At 43.0% G+C, this 22,285-nt stretch overlaps 2 protein-coding genes across 3 annotated transcripts in view; one reads left to right on the top strand and one right to left on the bottom strand.

Annotated features, from left to right (window-relative positions):
- Positions 1-5,066: 5,066 nt before the first annotated feature.
- TIGD6 (tigger transposable element derived 6) lies at positions 5,067-12,356 on the bottom strand. Its single transcript, XM_036080658.2, has 2 exons — positions 12,206-12,356; positions 5,067-9,097 (listed from the first exon to the last, which is right to left on the bottom strand). The coding sequence occupies exon 2, from the start codon at positions 9,012-9,014 to the stop codon at positions 7,440-7,442; it is 1,575 nt and encodes a 524-aa protein (XP_035936551.1). The 5' UTR covers positions 9,015-9,097; positions 12,206-12,356; the 3' UTR covers positions 5,067-7,439.
- Positions 12,357-12,421: 65 nt separating this feature from the next.
- HMGXB3 (HMG-box containing 3) overlaps positions 12,422-22,285 on the top strand; it is a 45,032-nt gene continuing 35,168 nt past the window's right edge. For both annotated transcript variants that reach the window (XM_036080655.2, XM_036080656.2), the window contains exons 1-5: positions 12,422-12,910; positions 15,451-15,589; positions 16,696-16,870; positions 20,102-20,599; positions 21,675-21,773. In XM_036080655.2, the coding sequence (XP_035936548.1) occupies positions 15,453-15,589; positions 16,696-16,870; positions 20,102-20,599; positions 21,675-21,773 (909 nt within the window). In that variant the 5' untranslated portion in view covers positions 12,422-12,910; positions 15,451-15,452. The remainder of the gene's footprint in view (positions 12,911-15,450; positions 15,590-16,695; positions 16,871-20,101; positions 20,600-21,674; positions 21,774-22,285) is intronic.

Below are 22,285 nucleotides of genomic sequence, written 5' to 3' on the forward strand. Positions count from 1 at the left end.
TGTCTCTCTCTGTCAAATAAATAAATAAAATCTTAAAAAAAAAACAACCCTCAATACTTACTGAGGACCCGTGCAGGGGTCTAGGGCCCTGGGCCAGGTGCTGGGACTATGGTACTAAATCTAGTAGGTGGGCTATACAGTAACTCTCCTAGGTAACACCTGGGGCACTTAGAGGTGCTTTATGGAGGGGCTTAGCTGAGCCTGGACCGAGGTCTGAACAGGAGACAGGCAACTGAGGCAAACAGGGAGGCATGGATGCCCCGGTCTATTCAGGGAATGATTCCACAGTGAGATGGCAAAAACCCAATCAACAGGGTTTAGGCTTTGTTTAGTTTTTCTGTTCTTTGAGGTTTCTCTCTTTTCCCCCTCTGTTTTCTTTATCTGTTCTAGTGGTGCCTTAATTTGAAACTGGATTTTAAAAACTGCAAGGAGGAGGAAATTAGATCTAGAAGGCTTTTAGGCTTTGAACTAATTTGGTTTTTCTTTTGTATTAAGATTTTATTAGATAATCAAGATAAGAATCAAGTGTTAATACAAGAATGAAAAGTATGATGGGGGTGGTGCCTGGGTGGCTCAGTTGGTTAAGTGTCTGCCTTTGGCTCAGGTCCTGATCACAGGGTCCTGGGATTGAGGCCTGCATCGGGCTCCTTGCTCAGTGGGGAGCCCGCTTCTCCCTCTCCCTCCTGCTCATTCTCTCTCTCTCTCTCTAAAATAAATAAAATCTTAAAAAAAAAAAAAAAAGTGAGAAGTATAATGGAACAGGCCAAAATAATGAACCTACTGCTTTGTTATCATAGCCTATTATTATTAAAGTAAAATACTATCGAAATATTGTAAGTTAAAGGTACATTTTAGTTTTTTAAAAAAATGTTAGTAACTTTAGTGAAGGAGAATTTAGATCTGGGAGTAGGGGAAGATTTATTTTTATAAGGTAATTTTTATCCTGACAAGGACTATTATTTTTAAAAGTGTTTTGCACCTAGAATTTTTTAAGTAAACATATTAAATACAGTTGGGAAAGTTAAATAAGCAATATACTAAATAGTGGATTTTTTTGGTGTGTATTCTGTTTTCTCTTTGTGATATAAAATAAGGAGAAATTGAATTGTGAAAACTAGAACACTAAATGCCTTTATTTGAGATACCATGTTTGCAAGCCTACACTGGAACCTTGTGCCTTTCTTAGACTGAATTATGGCTCTGAAAAAGGCCAAATAATTATAATCTTATTACAAAATACCAATGACAAAATTTCTAACTGAAGGCTTTTTAGTTGGCAAATAGACAAGCAGCCTTAGCCAGAAAGGATTTTTAACTGCAGCTTTAATAAACATATTTTAGGGAAGTTCTCTCCACCTCTTCCTCGTCCCCCATCCCTAAAATAATAAGATACTGGGAATCAAAAAGCTCTTGCCTTTTCCATTCAGATCAGTTGGGATATTACTATTTGAGATCTGATGCTGCTGTGATTTCTCAAAAATTAGTGGGAACAAACCAATCTACATAAAACACTACCTTTTTTGTCTCCTTTGCAATTTTATATACAAATCAAGACAATACCAGGGTGACAGGTGAATGAACATAAATTCTCAGTTTTGTCTATCCCCTAAAAAGTAAACTGCCCTTTTTTTCCAATTATTCACAGCTAGTGACTTTTAGGAACATGTTTTATACCACATATATCTTTTTTAATTAAAGCAAGTGCCTTGATGCCATTCCATATAAATCAGGCTTAACCCACCCTCTATGGGATGAGGATGAGTTGATGGATTGCAGCCTGTTGCAGGAGAGGGGGAGTTGGTTAATAGCAAATCTTTTTCTTTTGGAAAGATACGTTCATGTTGTTTATTATGTAAGTACTATATGTGTTGAGATCTAGAGGTGTCATTTCGTTTCTGCTAATAAATTGTTAATGCTAATAAAATTTTACTCTGTGTCTAAATTATTTAAGTGCAACTAAGAAACACATGTAGGTCACCAGTGAGCTTTGGAATACCATCTCTTTACATTTGGAAAGTGATTCAGTCATTAATTTTTCCCAACTACAGCAAGAAGATCTGTTTCTATAGAAAGACATAATGCATAAAGAAATGCATTTCTTTGCTTTTTTGCTTTGTGGTCCTGAGGGTGTACATTAACCTTTGGGGACTCAGTTTTTTCATCGATGAAGAGGGGAGGAGCACTAGATTGCTGAGGACCTTTCCAGCTCTCATGTTGCATGACTACTATTCTGTACCATGATGGAATCAGAAAACCCCAAACTGGCTCATGTTTAACTACTCCTAACTCTAAATTTTGGTAAGTGAATTTTGAGCCACATTTTCCCATATAACACCTTATATGCAGAATGAAGGAGTTAGGCTGAATGGTCTTCGAAGGGCCCTTCCAATTTTACCATCCTGTATACTCATTCATGTGCACGCAGCACGTGGGATCCAGAGCCTTGTGAAGTGCCTCACACACTCATTCTCTGGCATCTCTCCAGCTACCTTGGAGGGCTCTGCTTCCCATCTGTCCTTTCAGTGCTTGTGTCCTTGGCCTCTTCTCTCCTCATTTAGCATCATTGCTTAAGGTTTGCCTTTTCAGATCTGATTGAGACTGATGGAAGTATGGCTCTTCTTGGAGAAATACCACATGCGCATGTGTACATACACACGATTTATAAAAAGGCTGGTTCATGGACCCCCATGTCATGAATACTTCGCGTTATAAGCTCTCTTCAGATGACTACATCCACATCCATGGCTTCAACTGCTTTATTATCTGTGTGCTGATGGCAGCCAAACATGATTTCTAGCCTTTCCAGAACACCAGCCAGCATATCTGTCTATATATAAATCTCCAGAGCTGTCCAATAACAGCTGAATGCCCAGAGGCACCTCACATAGAACACATCCTCACAAACTCATCTTCTCTTCCCCTGTTAACCTGTCTTGATCATAGCATGACCCAGCAACTCAAGCCAGAAACCTGGAAAATTTTAGAATATTCCTCTTCAAATCCATCTACCTGGTAAGAGTCTCAAATCCAACAACTCTTTCTTGCCCTCAGTGCTCATTTATCTTCAGGACTGTGCCACCGCCTACCTAGTTAATCTGTTTCTCTACAACTTAGCCTCCACACTAGTTGTCAATTATTTTCTTAAAAAAAAAAAAAAGACCTTTGTTACTTCTAAGTGGTTCTTTAGTGTTTTCAGAATAAGTTCAGAATCAATGCTATAGCCAACAAGACCTTAAAAACTTTGCCCTTGCTTACATCTTCAACCTCTTGTCCTGTCACACATCCCTTTGCTTGATCAATAAACCTCTGACCTTAAGTGATCTCAAAAGGACCGTTTTAAAATACCCCAGGCCTTTATATTTGTTGTTCCTTCTGCCAGGAGTAGCCTCCCAGCCCCGTATGCATAACTTTTTACTACTCTTTCCAAATACTTCTTACTAAAAATCCCTTGCTCTTGGCAATATTTCCTATTGAATTCCTCTTCGTCATACGGTCTCCTTTGGACCTCATCTCTGCCTCTAAAATGGCATTTACCATTCTATTATTTTTTCTTCCCTATCTGCTAACTGGACTCCCTGAGGATAGGGCCTTGTATTTCGTCCTTAGAGCCTCTATGGTCAGCAGTGGGTATAAGGTCCAAGCATGGGTGTATTTGGTGGATAGTTACTTCTCTAGCATTGGTTCATTTGCAGAGCATGTCTATCTGTCTCAGGTCAATTACATGACCTTTCCAAGAGGTTGGAAAAAGTCCCTGGTGAAGGGATAGGTGTGTAATGGGGTTGGTTTAGGTGGCCCAAGGCACAGTTATTTCTAAGCTAGTTGCCTGAACAAGTATTACATCCTATGTCTTTTCTATCTTTCCTTGTCTCCCTTTTCAATCAGAGAAATTAAACATGGCTGCTTCTAAGGGTTCTTGAGTTGGCCAAATTATCTCTACTGTGTAGTCTCCTTCTGCCCTCTGGTGGCCAGAATATGCAACCACGTTTCACTTCAAAGAACTATGGCTTCTGGTAGCATGAACAGTTCTTTAATAGGCAAATTTGGAATACATTATCTGAGCCTCTTTGTCTTTTTGCACTACAATTTATTGGAAAGATCAAATGATAAGGAGTAAAACGGTGCTTGGAATGTAATAGGCAACAATTCTTAGCTTCCTCCCTTTTTAATGAAAGAGCCCATCTTAAGAACAGGGCAAAGAAAACTTTGAGTTTTATCTAATGATCAGTTTTGGTGGTTCTGGAACACTAAACTCCAAGATCTGTTAGTGAAAGGAAGGTCTGGTAAGGGAGGTCCCTGCCTCTAGATAGTACCTGTAAAGTTCCAAATAAGGATGGATAGTAATGACATAGCATTTATAGAACTTAGTCTGTGTCAGATATACATTTTTATCCTCGTAACAGCTCAATTGAGGTAAGTACCTAGTTTCAGAATGTTGGCCTACAGAGTGGATTGGTGAACTGGGGCAAACTAATCCTCAATTGGGGCAGGAGGGACCAGAGAGTCAGGGAGAAGCCATGGAGGGCCTGGTGAAGACAGCCAACTCAGAAGGGATATCTTCTTCTAGTTTAAAAAAACAAAAGTATCAAACAAACAAAACCCTAATGTCCCAACAGACTCGAAGGTTTAACCAATGTAAACCAGACTGCAAAAGCTCGCTCTTTTGGATATGATTTCCATCTGTAAGGATCTAATTCATTATGATACATTAAATGAGTCAAGAATATGAAATTTCTTTTTTTTTAAAGCAAGTTTAAGTACATATTTACTGAATACTACTATGTGCAAAGCACTTAAAGCCTTTCATACCAAAGTCTTGCGTGTGTAAATCCTACAATGACTTTATGTGGAAGGAAATGGCTTAACTTTATATATTGGAATTCCTCATTATCAAAGAACAGATGATAACCTGGACTGGAATACTATTTGAGGCAATAATATTCATGGAAAAATTTGCAAATTCTTTTAAATAGCGGGCAGCCCTATCCTATCCTCAAGTCATATTCTAGTAGAATCAATGCTTCATACAGCTTTAAAAAAAAAAGTGGTACTGACACATTACATGTATATATCAATTTATACAGAAATGTTTATTGAAGTGCCTATGATGTGCCCAGCACAGTGCTAGGCATCATTAAGGTTACAAAGTTCCCTGCTCCCACGGAGCTTACAGTCTAGTCAAAGAGCCACAGAACATTGACAAAAATGTAGGTGCTTAAGTGAGTGGTAGAGACAAAAAGTGCCAAGGAGTTGAGAGAAGGGTGGAGCAGGTGCTGAAGTCTTTAAAACAAGGCTGGCAAAAGAGGACTCCAGTTAGTTCCTGGAGGGCCTTATGTGCAGGGCCCACCTCGGTAGCGAGCAGGGTGAGGCATTCAAGTAAAGGCGCGCCAGCACTCGGGGACAGAGTGAAAGAAAACGGCCTGTCCAGGGGCAGCACACACGCTCAATGGTACCGAGCAAGCAAGCTGCAAATGCGGGTTGGAACCAACTCTAGAGGGTGTTAACACTCAACCGAATAATCCAGTTTTTTATATTTTTAGGCATTTGGGAGCCACCACAGACACTTGGGCAGGGGAAATGGCATGATTTCAATAGCTCTAACATTATGTGCCAAATGGACTTCAGGGGAAGAAAGGTGAGCAAAGGAATTCAAAATTGTGTCAGTAATCCTGACACAAAATGACAGCAGTAAAGGTGCTGACAATGAGCAGAACCACAGGACTTAGCCAGAAGACAGTTTTCCTCTCCTATGTGTTAAGGATTTAAAATATGTACAGTACTTTTAATTCAAAATATATTAGTTTGTTAAGAAGAAAAATATACAAAATAAGATTTCAAAAATCCATTTAAATATCTGCTGTTTTTTGTGACTGTCGTTTTGTTCAACTTGGAAGCAGTCTGTGATTAATCTGTTTTACATGTGTCTCAGTTAAATGATTACAGAAAGAAAAATAACTGAATTGCTATGGGTTTCTGAAATAACAAAAAAATTAACCTGTATGGGGGCGGAAAACTACACTACAACACTGACAGGTATTGTATGTACCTTCTAAAAATGAAACGGACACTTATCTCACATATTAGGAACAGATACTAGGGTTATGAAGGATATTAAAAATGTCTTCTTTATAGGAGAAAAACTTTAATATAAATCTGATTATAAATTTATTTAGTTCTAGATAATTTAAAATCAACTCTGCTCTAGCAGATGTCTCTGCCAAACAAACAAAAAGGAATAAAGGTGAAGTAATTTTAGCAAAGGCAAACAGTGTGCCTTCATCTTAATCACAAAGTCCAGGCTGGATTATCCACAGGTGGAATAATCCAAAGCAGGAACGATCCAAATCCTGTCACACGTGTCCTCTCTCCCACAAACTTCCCTGTCACCTTGTCTGGAAAGTGAGAGGTACACTGGGCTGTATGTTCTCTCCCAGGATTCTCAGATATATAAGGCCTCCCACATTGCATTATATTTCTTCTTTTAATGCTCCTCGTATTCCCCCGTGCCCCAGCTCCCTCTGACTAATAGGCATTACAAGCTGTGTTCACATCCTAGGCGGTTCCTGTTAATTCTTTGGGCACAGACAGATGTACCTCTACTCACTACTTGGCTAGCTGGTGCAGCATTCAAGAGAAAAGCTAAGATTCTAGAGTTACCAAATCAGCAGAAAGGAGTTAACAGATCTGGAATAAGAACTGCTAATGTTTTTTGTTTTTTTTTTTCCTTTTCTTTTTTGCTAGTGAGTGGGAGTATTCGGATGGCTGGCTGAAGAGAGAAGTACTGGACTCCAGCTAGACCAGTGGTTCTCATAGTAAGGATCCTGGACCACATTAGCATCAGCATGACCTGGGAACTTGTTAGAAATGCAAATTTGGGGGCCCCACCTAAGATCCACTGAATCAGAAAACTGGAGGTGGAGCTCAGCTATCCGGGTTTTAGCAAGCCTTCCAAGTGATTCTGAAGTGAGCCAACATTTGGAAACCACTGAGCTAGACTTACTGGGAAGAAGTTGGCTCCAGACCCACAGTGTGCTTGATTTTCCTGTGGTCAATCCAGTAATTCCCAAACTTCCCTGCACATTGGAATCACCTGGGCAGTTTCACAAACTACTAATGCCTGTGCCCCATCACCATAGATTGTGATTTAATTGGTCTGGGATAAGGCCTGGGCTTTAGAAATTTATTTAAAGGTCCTCAAGAGAGCCTAAGGTACAGACAACTTTGGAAACCATTTGATTAATCAAAAGATAACACACATATTGGTCAAATTTCATTTCCAAATTCCATTCAAGGAAGTTTCCTGATTATTTCAGAGGACTGGAATGTTGTCATTATAATATTGCTTAAAACTTAAGTTCAATATCCTATCTAAAAAAAAAAAAAAAAAGCTTTGTCCTTGTAAACTACATTTTCTAAATTAAAAGAGGCAGTTAATGCCTACATTATTTTGTTTGGAGGAAATCTGTAATTTTGGAGTCAACAAGAGTTTGTGTCACTTTTCTCATTAAATATTCATCTATGCCATTTAGCTGTCCGAAAACGGCGTCAGGAACACCTACACAAGTGGAAAGGAACTGTCTAAGTTTCTGTACGCTTGAGATGGCCTCTGTGATGGTGATTTTTGGCTGCTGTGGTAAAGATGCCTCCCCCTCCTCTTCGCTTCCAGCTTCATCTGTATTTTCACCAGCCTCCATGCCCTGGATGACCTCTGTGTCTATCCGCTCCTGAGAGATGATGAGATCATCATCTGCGGTGACGAAGTCCTGGAAATTTATTTCATTGGGGACACAGGTGGCAAGAGCCACGGAGTGCCACAACTTTTCACTGGCTGCCTCTGGCTCGCTGGTTGCCACTTCCGTGTCCAAATCTGTCAGTTCCAGAGGGATGATGCCTGCCTTCTGCCAGCATCTCACCACTGTGGACTGCTTGACTGACCACCATGCTGCAGCAATCATGTCGATGGCCTGCCTGATGTCCACTTTTTCTTGGTCCTCACTGCTGTGGAGCTTGAGGAGGATCTGTTTCAGGAGGTGGCTTCGGTACAGCACTTTCATGGTGCGAATTATGCCGAGATTCAGTGGCTGCAGGACGGCAGTACAGTTAGAGGGCAGGTAGCCCACCTGGATCCTTTCCAAGCGTGGCAGCATGTTGTGAGCGGAGCAGTTGTCGATCAGCAGGAGGATGCGGCGTTCCGCCCGCTTCATCCTGGCATCTACTTGCATCAGCCACTCATTAAACAGCTCCTGCGTCATCCATGCCCCCTGGTTGGCTCGGTAATCACAAGGGAGGGAATGGACGTTCTTGAGACAGTGTGGGTTGGCTGACCTACCAACAATCAATGGTCTCATTTTTTCAGTCCCTGAAGCGTTGCAACAAAAGAGTGCTGTCAACCGCTGCTTTGCTTTCTTGCCCCCTCTACAATGGTCCCCTTTAGCAGCAAGAGTGTGCTGGGGAAGCAACTGGAAAAACACTCCTGTCTCGTCAGCATTAAAGATATCATCTGGGCTGTAGTCAGCAATCAGTTTTATAATTTCCCCTGCATGCCACTCGTTAACCTTATCTATTCCTAGACCATTCATTAATCTGTCACTATCCTCTCTACAGACTGCTTTCAAAGCAATTCCGTGGCGATCCCTAAATCTGTTCAGCCAGCCCACGCTTGCTTGAAAATTGTCATAGCCAAGCATGTTGGCCAAGTTTAGTGCTTTTTTCCGAATGACAGAACCAGTCACAAGAATGTTTTTGGCATGGATTTCTTGAAACCAAGCAAAAACAGCCTTATCGATGTCGTCATAGAGAGCGTTCCTCATCCTTTTCCGCTGGGGTCCTACAGATGCCTCCCGTACCTTCTCTTCAAATTTGGCACGATCCTTTAAGAATGTAGACAAGGTAGAAGGAGTGATACCAAATTCTTTTGCCACATCACCTTTCCTCTTTCCTGAGTCTACAGCTTCCACCACCTTCATTTTCTCCTCCAGGGAGAACTGTCGACGCTTTTTGTTCCCCTTGTTTGCCATATTCACAGAATGAGTGCTGGGCCACAATTACCGGGGCTGAGTGTGTTCCTCCTCTCAGCTTGTTTTGCCACAATTGTAGAAAACTGAGGAGACAAAATGTGGAGTACCTGTCAGGAACCAGAGATAATGGATTCCCCCTAAAAGATGGGGCAGATTTTTCAAAATCCTACTAGGAAATGATAATATAAGGCCAAAGTCAAGAGAAAATAGGATTCATACTACTGACTTTTTGTAGGGATTGCTTATACAGACTCATAGAGTGTTTGAAAAAGAAGAGATCTTACAGAGAATCTAGTTCACTTAAACTTTCTGAGCTTCTGTAAAAATAATGTCTGTTCTACCATGGGAATAGACTGAAAAAATAAATGGTAAAAGAGGTTTGCAAATAGCAGTGCACTGTATAAATTCAAGGGATTATTATCCGGCTCCTTTTATAACAGAAACTGAGGCTCAGAGAAGGGGCCTACCCAAGTTCATACAGCTCGGATTTCTTGGCTCAGAATTAGTGCCATTTCTGCAACTCCATACTCCTGCTGGATATTCCACCAAAGTGAGATCTCAAAGCTCTATCACTATTTGGCTTGGAAGGATTTTCACTGTGGGAATACGTTTCTGATAGCCACAATAGCCACACATTCATTTAGTGTTTGTAAGTGTCAAGTGGTAAGGATACAGCGATGAACAACACCGTCAAGGTCCCTGCCCTTACGAAATATACAATATGGTGGAGGAAGATAAACAAAAAGAGAACAGATAAATAAGATAATTATAGAGTGTGATATGGCTATGAAGGAAATAAACATGATCAGACAGTAGCAGTTTTGGTAACTGCCTGAGAAGACATTTTATCATGAGAGTCCTCACAGGAGAGGAGAAGCTGCTGTGACCTTATGCTGTGACTGCCCCTTTGCAAGGGCTGACTCCTACTACCACATCCACACATTTATCTATCCATTCTTGCCATCCTCTATGTGCTAAGCACTGTGCTCGATGCCAGCCATCCAGAGATGGATGGAGCATAGTGCCCACCACTCAGAAACCTATCGTGGGGGGAGGAGGGGAAAGAAGCCTACCGGGGAAGCAGGGAAGACAAACACTAGAGTGCATGAAAACTATAAAAGAGGTTACAGAGTACTACGAACTACAATATAGAGGTGGGGATGATCAACTGGGTGGGACATGGATGGGCAGTGCACTTCAAAGAGGAAACAGTATTGATGTTGGGCCTTAAACTATAAACAAATAGAAGTTCATGAGACAGAAGGAAATATGTGTAAAGGCAATAAAATACTATAGAAAACATGATGGCATGGTCAGGAAAAAAATCTTTGGAGAAGAAAACAAGAGCCAAATCGTAGAGATTTTAGCTTGATCCTGGGACAAAAAGAGGCCATAGAGGTCTGTTTATTTGAAATATGTGATCAGATTTGCACTTCAGAAAGAGTCCTTTGGTTGCAAAGTGGAGAACCTAAGGGGTAAAATCCAACTTCCTAAGAGGTGGCCCTAAATCTGTAGATAAAAAAGGCCATAGCCAGTTGAGGTATGTTAATCTGAATGCAAAGGGAAGCTACTGAAGGATTTTAATCGAGGAGAAAGATGACTACTATGTAAAGAATGGAATTGAAGGGTGTCGAGAAATAGCAGGAGACTAGTTAGGAGGCTGCTGCAGGAGTCCAGATGTGAGATAATGGTGGCTTGGATTAGAGTAATAGTGGCTATGGTAAGAAGTAGTCAGTTTGGGGCTATGTTTTTGCAGATCTTGCTGATGGACTGGATGTCAGGTGCAAGAGGAGTTAAGGATAACTCCCAGATTTCTGGTGGGAGCACTGACCAATCCAATGGATGGTTGTGCCATGTAGTGAGATGGGAACCAATTGAGGAGATGGAAACCAATTACTGAAGATCTACTCCATAAACTTGTTACTTTACATGCTTAATACAGCTTAAATATGGCAGGACTTGGAATCAAATCCAGGGAACTCAGCACAAAGCCAGTGTTCTGAACACTATAGCGTACTATATACCTTGTTCTGGGAACTACCAGTATTGAGAGGCGACATGGAAAGAGAATGAAGAGCCAAGCCATAAAACAAACAAACAAACAAACAAAAAAACTTGCCATTTGCAGTCAAATACTCTACCACTGAGCTATACCCCCTTAATCTTGCCATTTGCAATGATGTGGATGGAACTAGAGGGTATTATGCTAAGCGAAATAAGTCAATCAGAGAAAGACAATTATATGATCTCACTGATATGAGGAATGTGAGAAACAAGACAGAGGATCATAGGGGAAGGGAGGGAAAAATGAAACAAGACAAAACCAGAGAGGGAGACAAACCTTAAGAGACTCTTAATCTCAGGAAACAAACTGAGGGTTGCTGGAGTGGTGGGGGGTGGGAGGGATGGGGTGACTGGGTGATGGACATTGGGGAGGGTATGTGCTATGGTGAGCACTGTGAATTGTGTAAGACTGATGAATCACAGACCTGTAACCCTGAAACAGATAATACATTATATGTTAATTAAAAAATGTAAAAGTTTAAGAAAAAGAACCAAGCCAAAGTCTTGTAGGTCAAGCTAAGTTTCAATTTTATTCTAACTGAACGAAAAGAGACTAGAAGGTTTTAAGCAGGCAGTGACTGATTCAGTTACAGTGCAAAAAGATCAATCTGCCTGTTGTGTGAATAGATTGCAGAGCGACAAGAGGGGAGGTGGGAAAAACTGCATCAGTCCAGGAGGAGATAATGGTGACTAGGAGGTTGGTGACAGTGGTACATGGAGAAAAGTATGCAGATTGGAAATACATCTGCAAGACAGTGAGGGTCGTGCAAGGACTTGTACAAATGTGGAACAATCTGTGACACTGGCGGGAAAAAGTATACTATTCTTGTCCGATTCCAGAGCCTCTCCACTTGGTCATTCAGCTCAGTTTGAATCACTCCAGGAACTCACTACCATAACTGTGTGGGGGACGGTGGGAAGGACGGATTAGGTGAGGAGAACGACTTGATGCGGCACTAAGAAGAACCCTATCCTGAACAAGTGGGGACAGACTGGGCAGGGCTGGGGTCAGGCCTTGAACACTGTGCTGAGAGGGTGGTGCTGGGGCTCCCCAGGGCCCGACGTGGCTTTGAGAGTTCAGGCGGGGCCTCGACCTCTCACGCTCGGCACAGCCCCGCCCCAGTTACCTGAGCGCCCTACGGCAATGCCCCGGGGCTAAGCGGCCCGGGCGTCCCACCGCGGGCGGCCGCAGCTTCCTTCTCCTCCCGGAACCTCTAGCCGGAAACAGTTCGTCCGCCTTATCAGCCCCCTCTAAGCATCTAAGCTGTTCCTATGAGCCCGCCCCTCGACTAGGGCTGGACTGTTGCGCATGCGCAGAGAGACGCACGCAGTCACGCGCAGCCGGCCGCTTCCGGTGCGCCGCGAGGGCCGCCGGGAAGGGTCTCCCTGGCGATCTGAGGTGTGCTGGTGCTGCTGCTGCCGCCGCCGATCCGGTGCTGCGGCGACGACCGCGTCCCTGCTGTCTTCTTCGGGCTCCCCGGGGCTTGACCCCCGGGGCCCTCAGCAGGCGTCGGTGAAGAGCCTGCGGAGCGAACCTGTGCTCCCATACCCGCCCTCCACGACCCTATATCGCGACTCCGAAAAGGGGGAGCGAGAGGAGCTGTCGCGACTCCGCGCCGTGTGTCGCCGGGCGGGGCCGCGGGGCCGGGGCTCCTCCAGCCCCCGGGATGCGCGCGCGAGCCCTCGCCTCCACTTCCTTGTTGCCGCTGTCACGACTGGAGCCGCCTCTCGCCGACAGCGGGGAGCGCGAGTGCGCCGGCCAGCCCCCTCGTCGAGCCCCCGGCCCGGGCGCCTCCGGGAATGTGAGCCGCGCGGCTCGCACGCTCCTCCGGGTAAGTCCCGCCCTCGAGCGCCTCGCTGCACAGTGCCGCGGACATGCTGGGCGACCTCGAGCCGAGTGCTGGGGCTCTCTGAGCCCCGTTGTCCCTTCCGCAAAGTAGGACCAGTAAGCCTTAGTCTTCTACTCCCGCATTCGGTACGTTTGGGACATCTGAGACCGAGAGAGGGGAATGAACTAGCCCAAAGGCAAGCCGGGGCCCCTAGTCGAACCGTCAAAGGCCATCTCATGAGGTTTTGAGGAGCATCTGATGGAACAGTGAAAGTGGCTCAGATTTCAAGTACTGCCCTTAATCCTGTTTTACAGATGAGAAAACTGAGGCTTAGAGTAAGTAGGTTGCTCAAGGTCATAGAGCTCTATGCGGGTGCTATAAAAATGTGTAACTTGGTCCTGATCTTTTGCTTTCCACAAAAGCCCTTGGTTTTAACCTTTATATTATTCTGCATTTTTTGGCATTGCTGTACCGAGGCCTAGGGTCTGAAAATAATCTTGGACCCAGGCTTAAAATGGGGTATTCAAGCGAGCAAAAACCCTGGGTAGTCTCTTCCTGCCCCACCCCAAGGTGGTTGTAATGGCTCTGCTTCCTAAATTGTTTTGCTCTGGGTGCTAAAACCCTATATGTCATTCTTTACAGATCCTCTCTTGCAGTTACTGCTTCTCTGCAAGACTCTCAAGGACTGAGAAGTCAATTATTAAGGGTAGAAAAAGCATAGTACCCACATAGTCTTGATTTTAATTCTAGCTACCCTTATTCTGTGAAGGTGCTGGCCTATTACCCAATCAAGTTGTGGGTTATGTTCTCTTGGTTGCGCTGTGACAGAATGCAGGGTTTATTTGTTTTAATGGGAAGGGAAATCATTAGAGATGACACAGAACAAGAAACCTTAGGAATAAAGTGTTTTTAACTGGGGAATATCTTTAAAATTATAGGTGACATATTGCTTGTCTGCGGTTTCTAGGGGAGGGGTTTTTAGCTTTCACAACATTCTCAAAGGTATTCTTGCCTCCCCCAAATTTAGGAGCTACTGATTCCAGCCTTTTCATCTCACGCGAGGAACAATTGAAATTCAGGATGTAGTATATAGACTTGTCTGAGATCACATGGTTAGAGTTGAGCCTTGGAGCCAGATCTGACTTGATCTTTTGCTCATTATACCTTAACCAGATACCTCATCAGTTGTGGAGTGAGGTTTAAATGAGATGTGAGTGGGTTTGTAATACACAGATCTGTCTTCCCAGAATCCTAAGTTCTTTTCTGACAAATTTTCAAGAGCAACTACAGTATATCATTTCTGTCTCATAAAATTGAAGTGGTTTCTGGAAACCTTTCGTCCTCCAAGGACTGAGTCTTTTGGGTAAAACTCCAACTAAGAACGTGGCCACAAATAGTGGCCACTCCTCTTGAACTAGTCATTCAGGTTTTTTTATGCCTGCCTTTTCCTAGGAAAAGCTGTTAATAGATTTTCTGTTTCTTAAGCCAGGGAGTTAATGTTGGTCTGTCAGATTACTGTTCAGACCTAAGATGTCCAGTACCATAGCCACTAGCCATATGTGGCTAATTTAAATTAATTACAATTAAACAAAACCAAATTCGGTTCCTCAATCACACTAGCCATATTTCAGGCGCTTAGTAGCCATATTGGAGAGTGCACATATAGAACGTTTCCATCATTGCAGAAAGTTCATTGAACAGTGCTGGGGAAATGGGGAGCAGTGTAGTATAAAAAAAAGTTGGCTTTTTGAATGAAAAAAATCTTTCAAGTCCCTGTTTGGTTGTGGTGGTTGTGGTTAGGCTGATCATTAAGCATTTCAGCTGTAGATCTTTAATCTTTACTAATGAACCCTTTCCTTTGCGTAGCACTTGACTGTTCTCAAATAGAGTTGTATCTGTGGTATTCTTTGAGCCTTATCACTATAAATCTGTAGTAAGGTGGGTAAGACATCTATCTTTTCATATGTGAAAAAATTTGAACCTGAAATAGCTAAAGGACCTGCTCAAAGTCACAGAAGCTAGCAGGGTGTAAAAAAATCTCTTACATACAGGCATTTACTGTGTGTCTGAATGAATAACTGAATGAATCAATGAAGCAGTTTGCTTAAGGTACTGAAACATGAGAGAAGGTCCAGAACTTCTGACTACTGGCCAAATATTCTTTTCACTTTTTACCATATGGAATTGTTGTAATGTGGGGCTGATCTTTGAGTTGAAGAATTATTATATCCCAGGAGTGTATATAAGCAAATGAGTTGTCAAAGCTAGTGATCCTAAGTTTGCTGGGTCAGAGGAATCACCTGGGGCACTTGTTAAGCATACAGATTTCCGTACCCTCTGGAGATTCTGATTCAGAAGAACTGAGGTGGAACCCTGGGATCTGTATATTTATTAAGTACCCCCAGTGCTGCTTAGGATCTGCTGAGTTTGGGAAATGACTGAACCTTGAGGCCCTGGCAGAGATAGGGGATCATTGGATCAAGTGGCTGCTGTCCTCTTTAGGATAGATTCTTGAAACCTGTTTGTGTTTGACTTTCCTCTAGCCATGGATGCATCATATGATGGTACTGAGGTAACTGTCGTGATGGAGGAAATTGAGGAAGCCTACTGTTACACCTCCCCTGGGCCACCCAAGAAGAAGAAAAAGTATAAAATACATGGAGAGAAGGCCAAGAAACCCAGGTTAGCTAACACCTTTCGGTAGCTGGCATTTAGAAACACAAACTGCTTGGAAAACTGTGTTGAGGAAGACTTTAGGCTGCGTCCAGATTCATTGAGAGTGTCGTGTCTATTGTTGAAGTCTCAGGATGGGCAGTGGTGTTGTGGGGAGAGGGAGATGGGGAATAGGAAGTGGTAGGTTGATACTAGCAGTTGCCATTCCTGGCTGGATCTTGATCATGTTTTCAGGCTGTCATACGAGATTGTACCATACAAATGGTGGAAGCTATGTACAAATGAAGTGTGTTATTTATTATTAACATTATCGATATTTAAGCATTTAAAATAGGGAATTAGTAAAAAGATAGAATTATAATAGTACCAATGATATCTATAAAGATTATCCATGTTATAGCTCTAATCTCCCTCTTAACTGAACACTCCAAAACTTCTTGCTGAGGTTACCACTTTTGGGTTACTTTGGTAGTTAATTTACTTCCCTTTCTCAGCTCTGGGGAGGTGCTGTTGGCCAATGAGATGACCAGAGGCTGTGTGGAGGAGTAAAGCATGTGGGTGATAACTAGACTGTGATTAGCCCCCTAAGTAACCTTTCCCTGAGAGTGGGATGACAGTGCACCTATATATCTTTGCTCATATTTGCCTATAGAGCCAATTCTTCTTATAGAAAAAGTGGTCCATGGAAAAGTAAGTCAGACTAGCTTTTGCTTCCAGGTTTCTGGAGGGAGAAACCTGTACATTATCTGGGGCTGTTATTTATGTATATATGTATTTATGTTTTAAAGATTTTATTAGAGTGTGCGAGAGAGCGATCACAAACGGGGGAGGGGTAGAGGGAGAAGCAGACTCCCTGCTGAACAGGGAGTTCAGCCAGATGAGGGATTCGATCCTCCTGGGACAGTCTGGGACCGAAGATCATGCAGATGCTTAACCGATTGAGCCACCCTGGTGCCCTGGGGCTGTTATTTAAATGTTTGTTTGCTTCAGTCCCTATTTAGATAAATGCTTTGAAATGGAAAGCTAGGTTTTTGCCTCTTTACTCTCAAACCCTGACACTGTACTGTCTACTGGTTGAATGAGGGAAAACCTTAAGAAGTCATTGCTTCCTTTAGGTCGGCTTACCTTCTATACTATTACGACATCTACTTGAAAGTGCAGCAGGAACTCCCCCACCTCCCTCAGTCTGAGATCAATAAGAAGATTAGTGAAAGTTGGAGGCTCCTCAGCGTGGCCGAGAGGAGTTACTACCTGGAGAAAGCCAAATTAGAGAAAGAAGGTTTGGATCCTGTAAGTAATTTTTTTCCCCAACTAATTTCTCCATTGTGTCAGTGGTGAAGGCCTTGGGAAGACCCCACACCCTGTTCTCCTGTTTCCTTTTCTTTTCTTGGGAAAACTTTGAGTTGAGTCAGTTTTATCTTTCTTAATGTAGTAGTTTGTAGGGCATTTCTCCTGCACCCCATCAGTTTTCACCTTACTAATGGAAGGTAATGGATACGTGTTATACTGATTGCTGTCAGTTATAACATAATCAGCAATTGGGCTGGCGAGTTTGGAAGTAGGTACAGCTGCCTTGTATAATGTCACATTCTTCTGTTAACACTGGTGGTTGTGCACTATGCCAGAAGCAGAACATGATGGAGGAGACAGGCTTGAACTAAAGAATGCATAAGGACGTGTTCTAGTTTGTGTCTGTCAGCCATTTTGTATTTCTAGTTCACAATAACAGAACACTGACACCTGTTAATACTGCTGGTTTTTTGTTAAACTGAAATTCCTGCAGGAAAAATAACCTTGTTATTGCAAGGTTAACCTTAACTCCTTTTTTCAATTGAAACATTGTCTCTGATTTCTTCTTTGATAATGTAGAGCAAAGGTTCTTCAGGAATACAACAGCTATGTTACAGCAGAAGAGGTTGTGTTTTCCTTAGTGGAGGCCATCTGCCACTGCCATTTAGATTATTTTGCCCTTATTGGCTTGGCATTCCTCTTTCTGGAAGAGTTTTGTGTTATCTAAAGTCTTGGAGATACCAGTCTGTACCCCCTCCTTTTTAAATTTTTTTTATTTTTTAATTTTTTTAAAAGGTTATTTGTCGGGGCGCCTGGGTGGCTCAGTTGGTTAAGCGACTGCCTTCGGCTCAGGTCATGATCCTGGAGTCCCGGGATCGAGTCCCACATCGGGCTCCCTGCTCAGCAGGGAGTCTGCTTCTCCCTCTGACCCTCCCCCCTCTCATGCTCTCTGTATCTCATTCTCTCTCTCAAATAAATAAATAAAATTTAAAAAAAAATAAAAATAAAAAAAAATAAAAGGTTATTTGTCAGAGAGAGATAGCCACGCACAAGCAGGGGGAGCGGCAGGCAGAGGGAGAAGCAGGCTCCCTGCTGAGCAAGGAACCCGATACAGGACTCGATCCCAGGACCTGGGATCATGACCTGAGCCGAAGGCAGACGCTTAAGTGACTGAGCCACCCAGGTGTCCCTGTACCCCCTCCTTTAGATGATTTGTTTGTAAACTGAATCTGGGAGACAGTTCCTGGGGGGGAAGGGGAAGTGGAGTCTAGGAAAAGTGTATATATATATATATACTCCCTGTGGTTTCCCCATCATAAAGTCAGCAACCTTTTGCCCTGATACAGGAAAATTTTACCTATTCCCAGAGTGATAATGGTTTTTAAAGCTACACACTAATGTAGGTCCTTATTAAGACTTTTAAAACATTTTTTAAATAAATCATCTGCAATGAGTTTTTTCTTATCCATGTGGGACTTTATATCTACCATCATCTCTACTACTGCTATTAAGAACATGAATGGATTAGCTCTGATATTAACTAGCTGTGACCTTGGAAGAATCACTTAACCTTTGAGTCTTGGTTTCCTCGTTTATAAAGCGGGGAATAATAGTATCTACTCATAGTGTTTAAATTAGATAATATAAAGCATCTAGCTGAGTCATTGGCACATACTGCCTTGGTCAGTAAATATCACTCTTTAGTAGGTTAAGTGTCTAGTGACCATATAATAAGAAAAGGTGGTATTTAATGAGCATCTGAATGTGCCAAGACTGAGTAAGGCTTTGGGTGCTGTGTTTGACCTCTCCGAGATTGCCTGGTATGAAAGCAAGACCCTCCTGCCTTCATACTTTGGGAGCTGTCAGAGACCTTGTGGCATTCTGGCTTCTCGGCAGCCTTTCCAGTCTCTTGCTAAGTGGCAAGGCCTGTGGTTCCAGTGTCATCCAGCTCTCCCTGGTGTCTAGATGCCTGGATTTGTTGATTAAGTCCAGATCATTCTATGCATTTACTACCATTTAATCTTGTTCTAACCTGTCTGCTTCAAAGGGTGACTTGAGAATGTCATTTCTCCATTATCTCTCCAGTAAAGGCTCCATAAAGGATTTGGCCTGCTTTTATGTTTCATCTGAGTGCTTCTTTCAACTTTCATCTCTGAGTGCTTCCTGTGTACCTTAAGTAGTGTCATTGACTTCTTGCCTTTGATGTATTTAAGGATCCTTTTGTAATGGACTTAGTGTTCCTTTTAAAAGATGCATCTGAAATTATTTCCATTTAATTTCAGTTCTCACTTAACTGTTGACTTTGAACTTTTCTGTTTTTCTTATTAGGTAACTTGCAGTTTAATTTGAAAAAATAAAACAAAAGTACCTTTTTCTTGGCCATGAACGGTTTTGCTTCTAGTACCTGGTTTCCTTGCTCCTTAGAAGACCTGGCTTGGAGTCTTTACTACTTACTAGTTTTATGTTTGGGGGAAGTTTACCTCCCTGAGCTTCAGTAGGAACAATAATAATACCCAACCTAATAGTGTTGTTAATGTTAAGGTCAGGAAAGTATTTTCTGAATGTTAAGTTCCTAGTCGGTGTTAATATTTATATCCCCCTACTGCTGCCCCCAGTATAGTCAGGTTCTTGTCAGATATTCCCATCCATGCATACTTTCTTTCATGAAGTGATCGGTTCATCCTGTTTTGTAAGTCTGGGAGAAACCAGTGTTACCAGAATCCTTGTTTGCTGCCTTGAGTTCCATTTTGCCTTGTTGACTTGTATTTTATGCTTTTTGGGGTTTTACTGAACATTATACATTCTAGTTTTTAAATCTTCTACTACTTTGCAATCCAATGTATCAGAGCTGGAAAGGAACTCACAAATAGCTAAATTCGGATAGGGCAGCAAGACCTAAAATTTGGGAAATATTTGTTCAGGACTGCAGATCTGGGATTTCAGCTCACAGTTTCAAATGCCAAGATCAGTGCCCTTTCCAGAGTCTGATCCCTGTTACCTATCTCCTGTGTGATTGAGCAAGTAAGCTACATGGCCTAAAGTGTGATTCAGAGGAGGATGACATTGCTCTTGACAGAGGCTGACCCTCTCGAAGTCTTAGGTCAAGAGAGGAGTCTTTATGGTCCCTTTTGCAGAAAACAGTCCAAAAAACGAAAAAAATAACAAATGTGCATGTGGTCTCACACCATTTATCTCTGCTTGTCTCCCCTTCCCCGGCTTCCCGGTCCTCAGAACTCCAAGCTCTCTGCACTGACTGCTGTGGTTCCGGACATCCCAGGTTTCCGCAAGATCCTCCCCCGCTCAGATTACATCATCATCCCCAAGAGCAGCCTGCAGGAGGACCGCAACTGCCCTCAGCTAGAGCTTTGTGTGGCCCAGAACCAGATGTCTCCTAAAGGACCATCGCTTGTGTCCAGCACTGCCCCGGAGGCAGTGCCCAGCCATGCAGGCGTGGCAGAGCAGTGCCTGGCTGTGGAGGCCCTAGCTGAGGAGGTGGGAGCCCTTGCCCATCCGGGTGCCGTACAAGAGATCGCCACGTCAGAGATCCTCAGCCAGGATGTGCTCCTGGAGGAGGCTTCCCTGGAGGTAGGGGAGAGCCACCAACCGTACCAGACAAGCCTGGTAATTGAAGAGACCTTAGTGAACGGCTCACCAGACCTCCCTGCTGGAAGCCTGGCCGTGCCCCACCCCCAGGTTGGGGAGAGCATGTCAGTGGTAACTGTCATGAGGGTGAGTGACTTTGGTACTTATGTCTCTTTTGCTTTATCTGGAATTACTACAAAGACAGCTAGCACCATGCAGTGGTAATTAAGAGTACTGGTGTGGACTTCTAGTAGGACTACAGTTCTCTTGAACCTTTTTCCCTTGGGCTTGCTTACTTTAAAGTTCTCTTCAGTTTCTTAGGCACTCTTATCAACTCCTTTTGCCCAGCATAGCCAGGACTTTCTTCACATGAGAGAGTACATGAGGTACATTAACAGCATTTAAATGATACGGGCTATCCATGAATCAAAGCCAGAATCGCTCAAGCTGTTAGGATTTTATGTTCCCTGAAGATTGTTTCAGCAAACACAATGGCACCTTGAACTGTTTAGGAGAATTTTCAAATGGTCTTCCTGGGCGCAGAGTGGGTAGGAAAAAGGAAGCTGTCTTCAAGGCCAGCTTGATAGGACTTAGCAGTAAGAGGGAAGTCTCTCCAGTGGTGTAAGTCCAGCCATGCCCAGTTGACGGGAAGAGCAGTTCAGTGATCCCACAGCCTGGTCCCCCTGGAAGCGGGGGAGCCACCACCATGCCCTCTATTACTCTGGGTAGTGTGGCATCCTCAGAGTAGGAGTTCTCAGGCCAAGAGGAATGTAGGATGGTCTGGATGTATGAGAGCAGGTAGCCCCTTGCAAAGGACTCCATGGTAGGCCTAAATCCATTTTTTTGTTTGTTGCCTCAGGGCTGTTTATGATAATGAAGCATGCCACCTGCCTGGTTTAGGCAGATCAATAGGATGTTAAAAACACTTGACAGGGTCAGAACAGTTGGGTTCTTTCACTCACTGCTTATCTGATCTTCAGAGTCCTAAGTCTCCTAGGACCTCCGTTTTCTCACCTGTAAAATGAGGATAGCACGTTCTCTGTGGTAAAAGTTTTCTGTATCTTTTTTTGTTTTAATTAAAGTTTTGAGATAATTGTAGATCCATTTTTTTGGATAAGCACACTGCTGTGGTTATTGGAGTTGATCTGTCTTTAGTGTTGTGGGTGGCCCTGGCTATTCATTCCATCTCAGTAAAACTGTCCTTCTCTCCATGTGCCCACAGGATTCCAGTGAGAGTAGCTCCTCTGCGCCAGCCACGCAGTTCATCATGTTGCCTCTTCCTGCCTACTCAGTTGTGGAGAACCCCACCTCCATCAAACTGGTCAGTGTGTGGGGAGTTAATGGAGATCAGGGCTCCATAAGAATTCTCTTCCAGGTAGTTTTCTAAGTCTTAATAACGTTAAGACAGTAGGACTGTCCAAGGTCTCAAATTATCTGCTCTCCAGGTATTCTTTACTGGGGATAGGGGTGTGGGGGAGGGTCTTTGAATGGAGCTCTGCAGGATCCTTAAACTCCTCAAGGTACATACGAACTTTTCTCTTTAAGAGCATTTACCTGGGATAGGTTCAGTGCCTCTAATCAAATTTTCAGAAGCATACATGATTTAGAAAAATTGAGGGCCATTGATCTGATTCAATCTTATTATTTGTACATATTACAAAAAAAGGTGTAGAGAAGAGAAAGGACTTGTTCTCTGTATGATTCAGAGCCACTGGGCTGCGAAACAAGCCAGAACCAGGACCCTGGTCTTTTGATTATCAGTTAATGGTTTTTCCATCACATACTGCAGTATCTGGGCTGAGATTTATCCTTAAATAGTTAATGTTTTTTTTT

The sequence above is a fragment of the Halichoerus grypus genome, chromosome 2 (assembly GCF_964656455.1).
Source record: "Halichoerus grypus chromosome 2, mHalGry1.hap1.1, whole genome shotgun sequence".
Classification (NCBI taxonomy): domain Eukaryota; kingdom Metazoa; phylum Chordata; class Mammalia; order Carnivora; family Phocidae; genus Halichoerus; species Halichoerus grypus.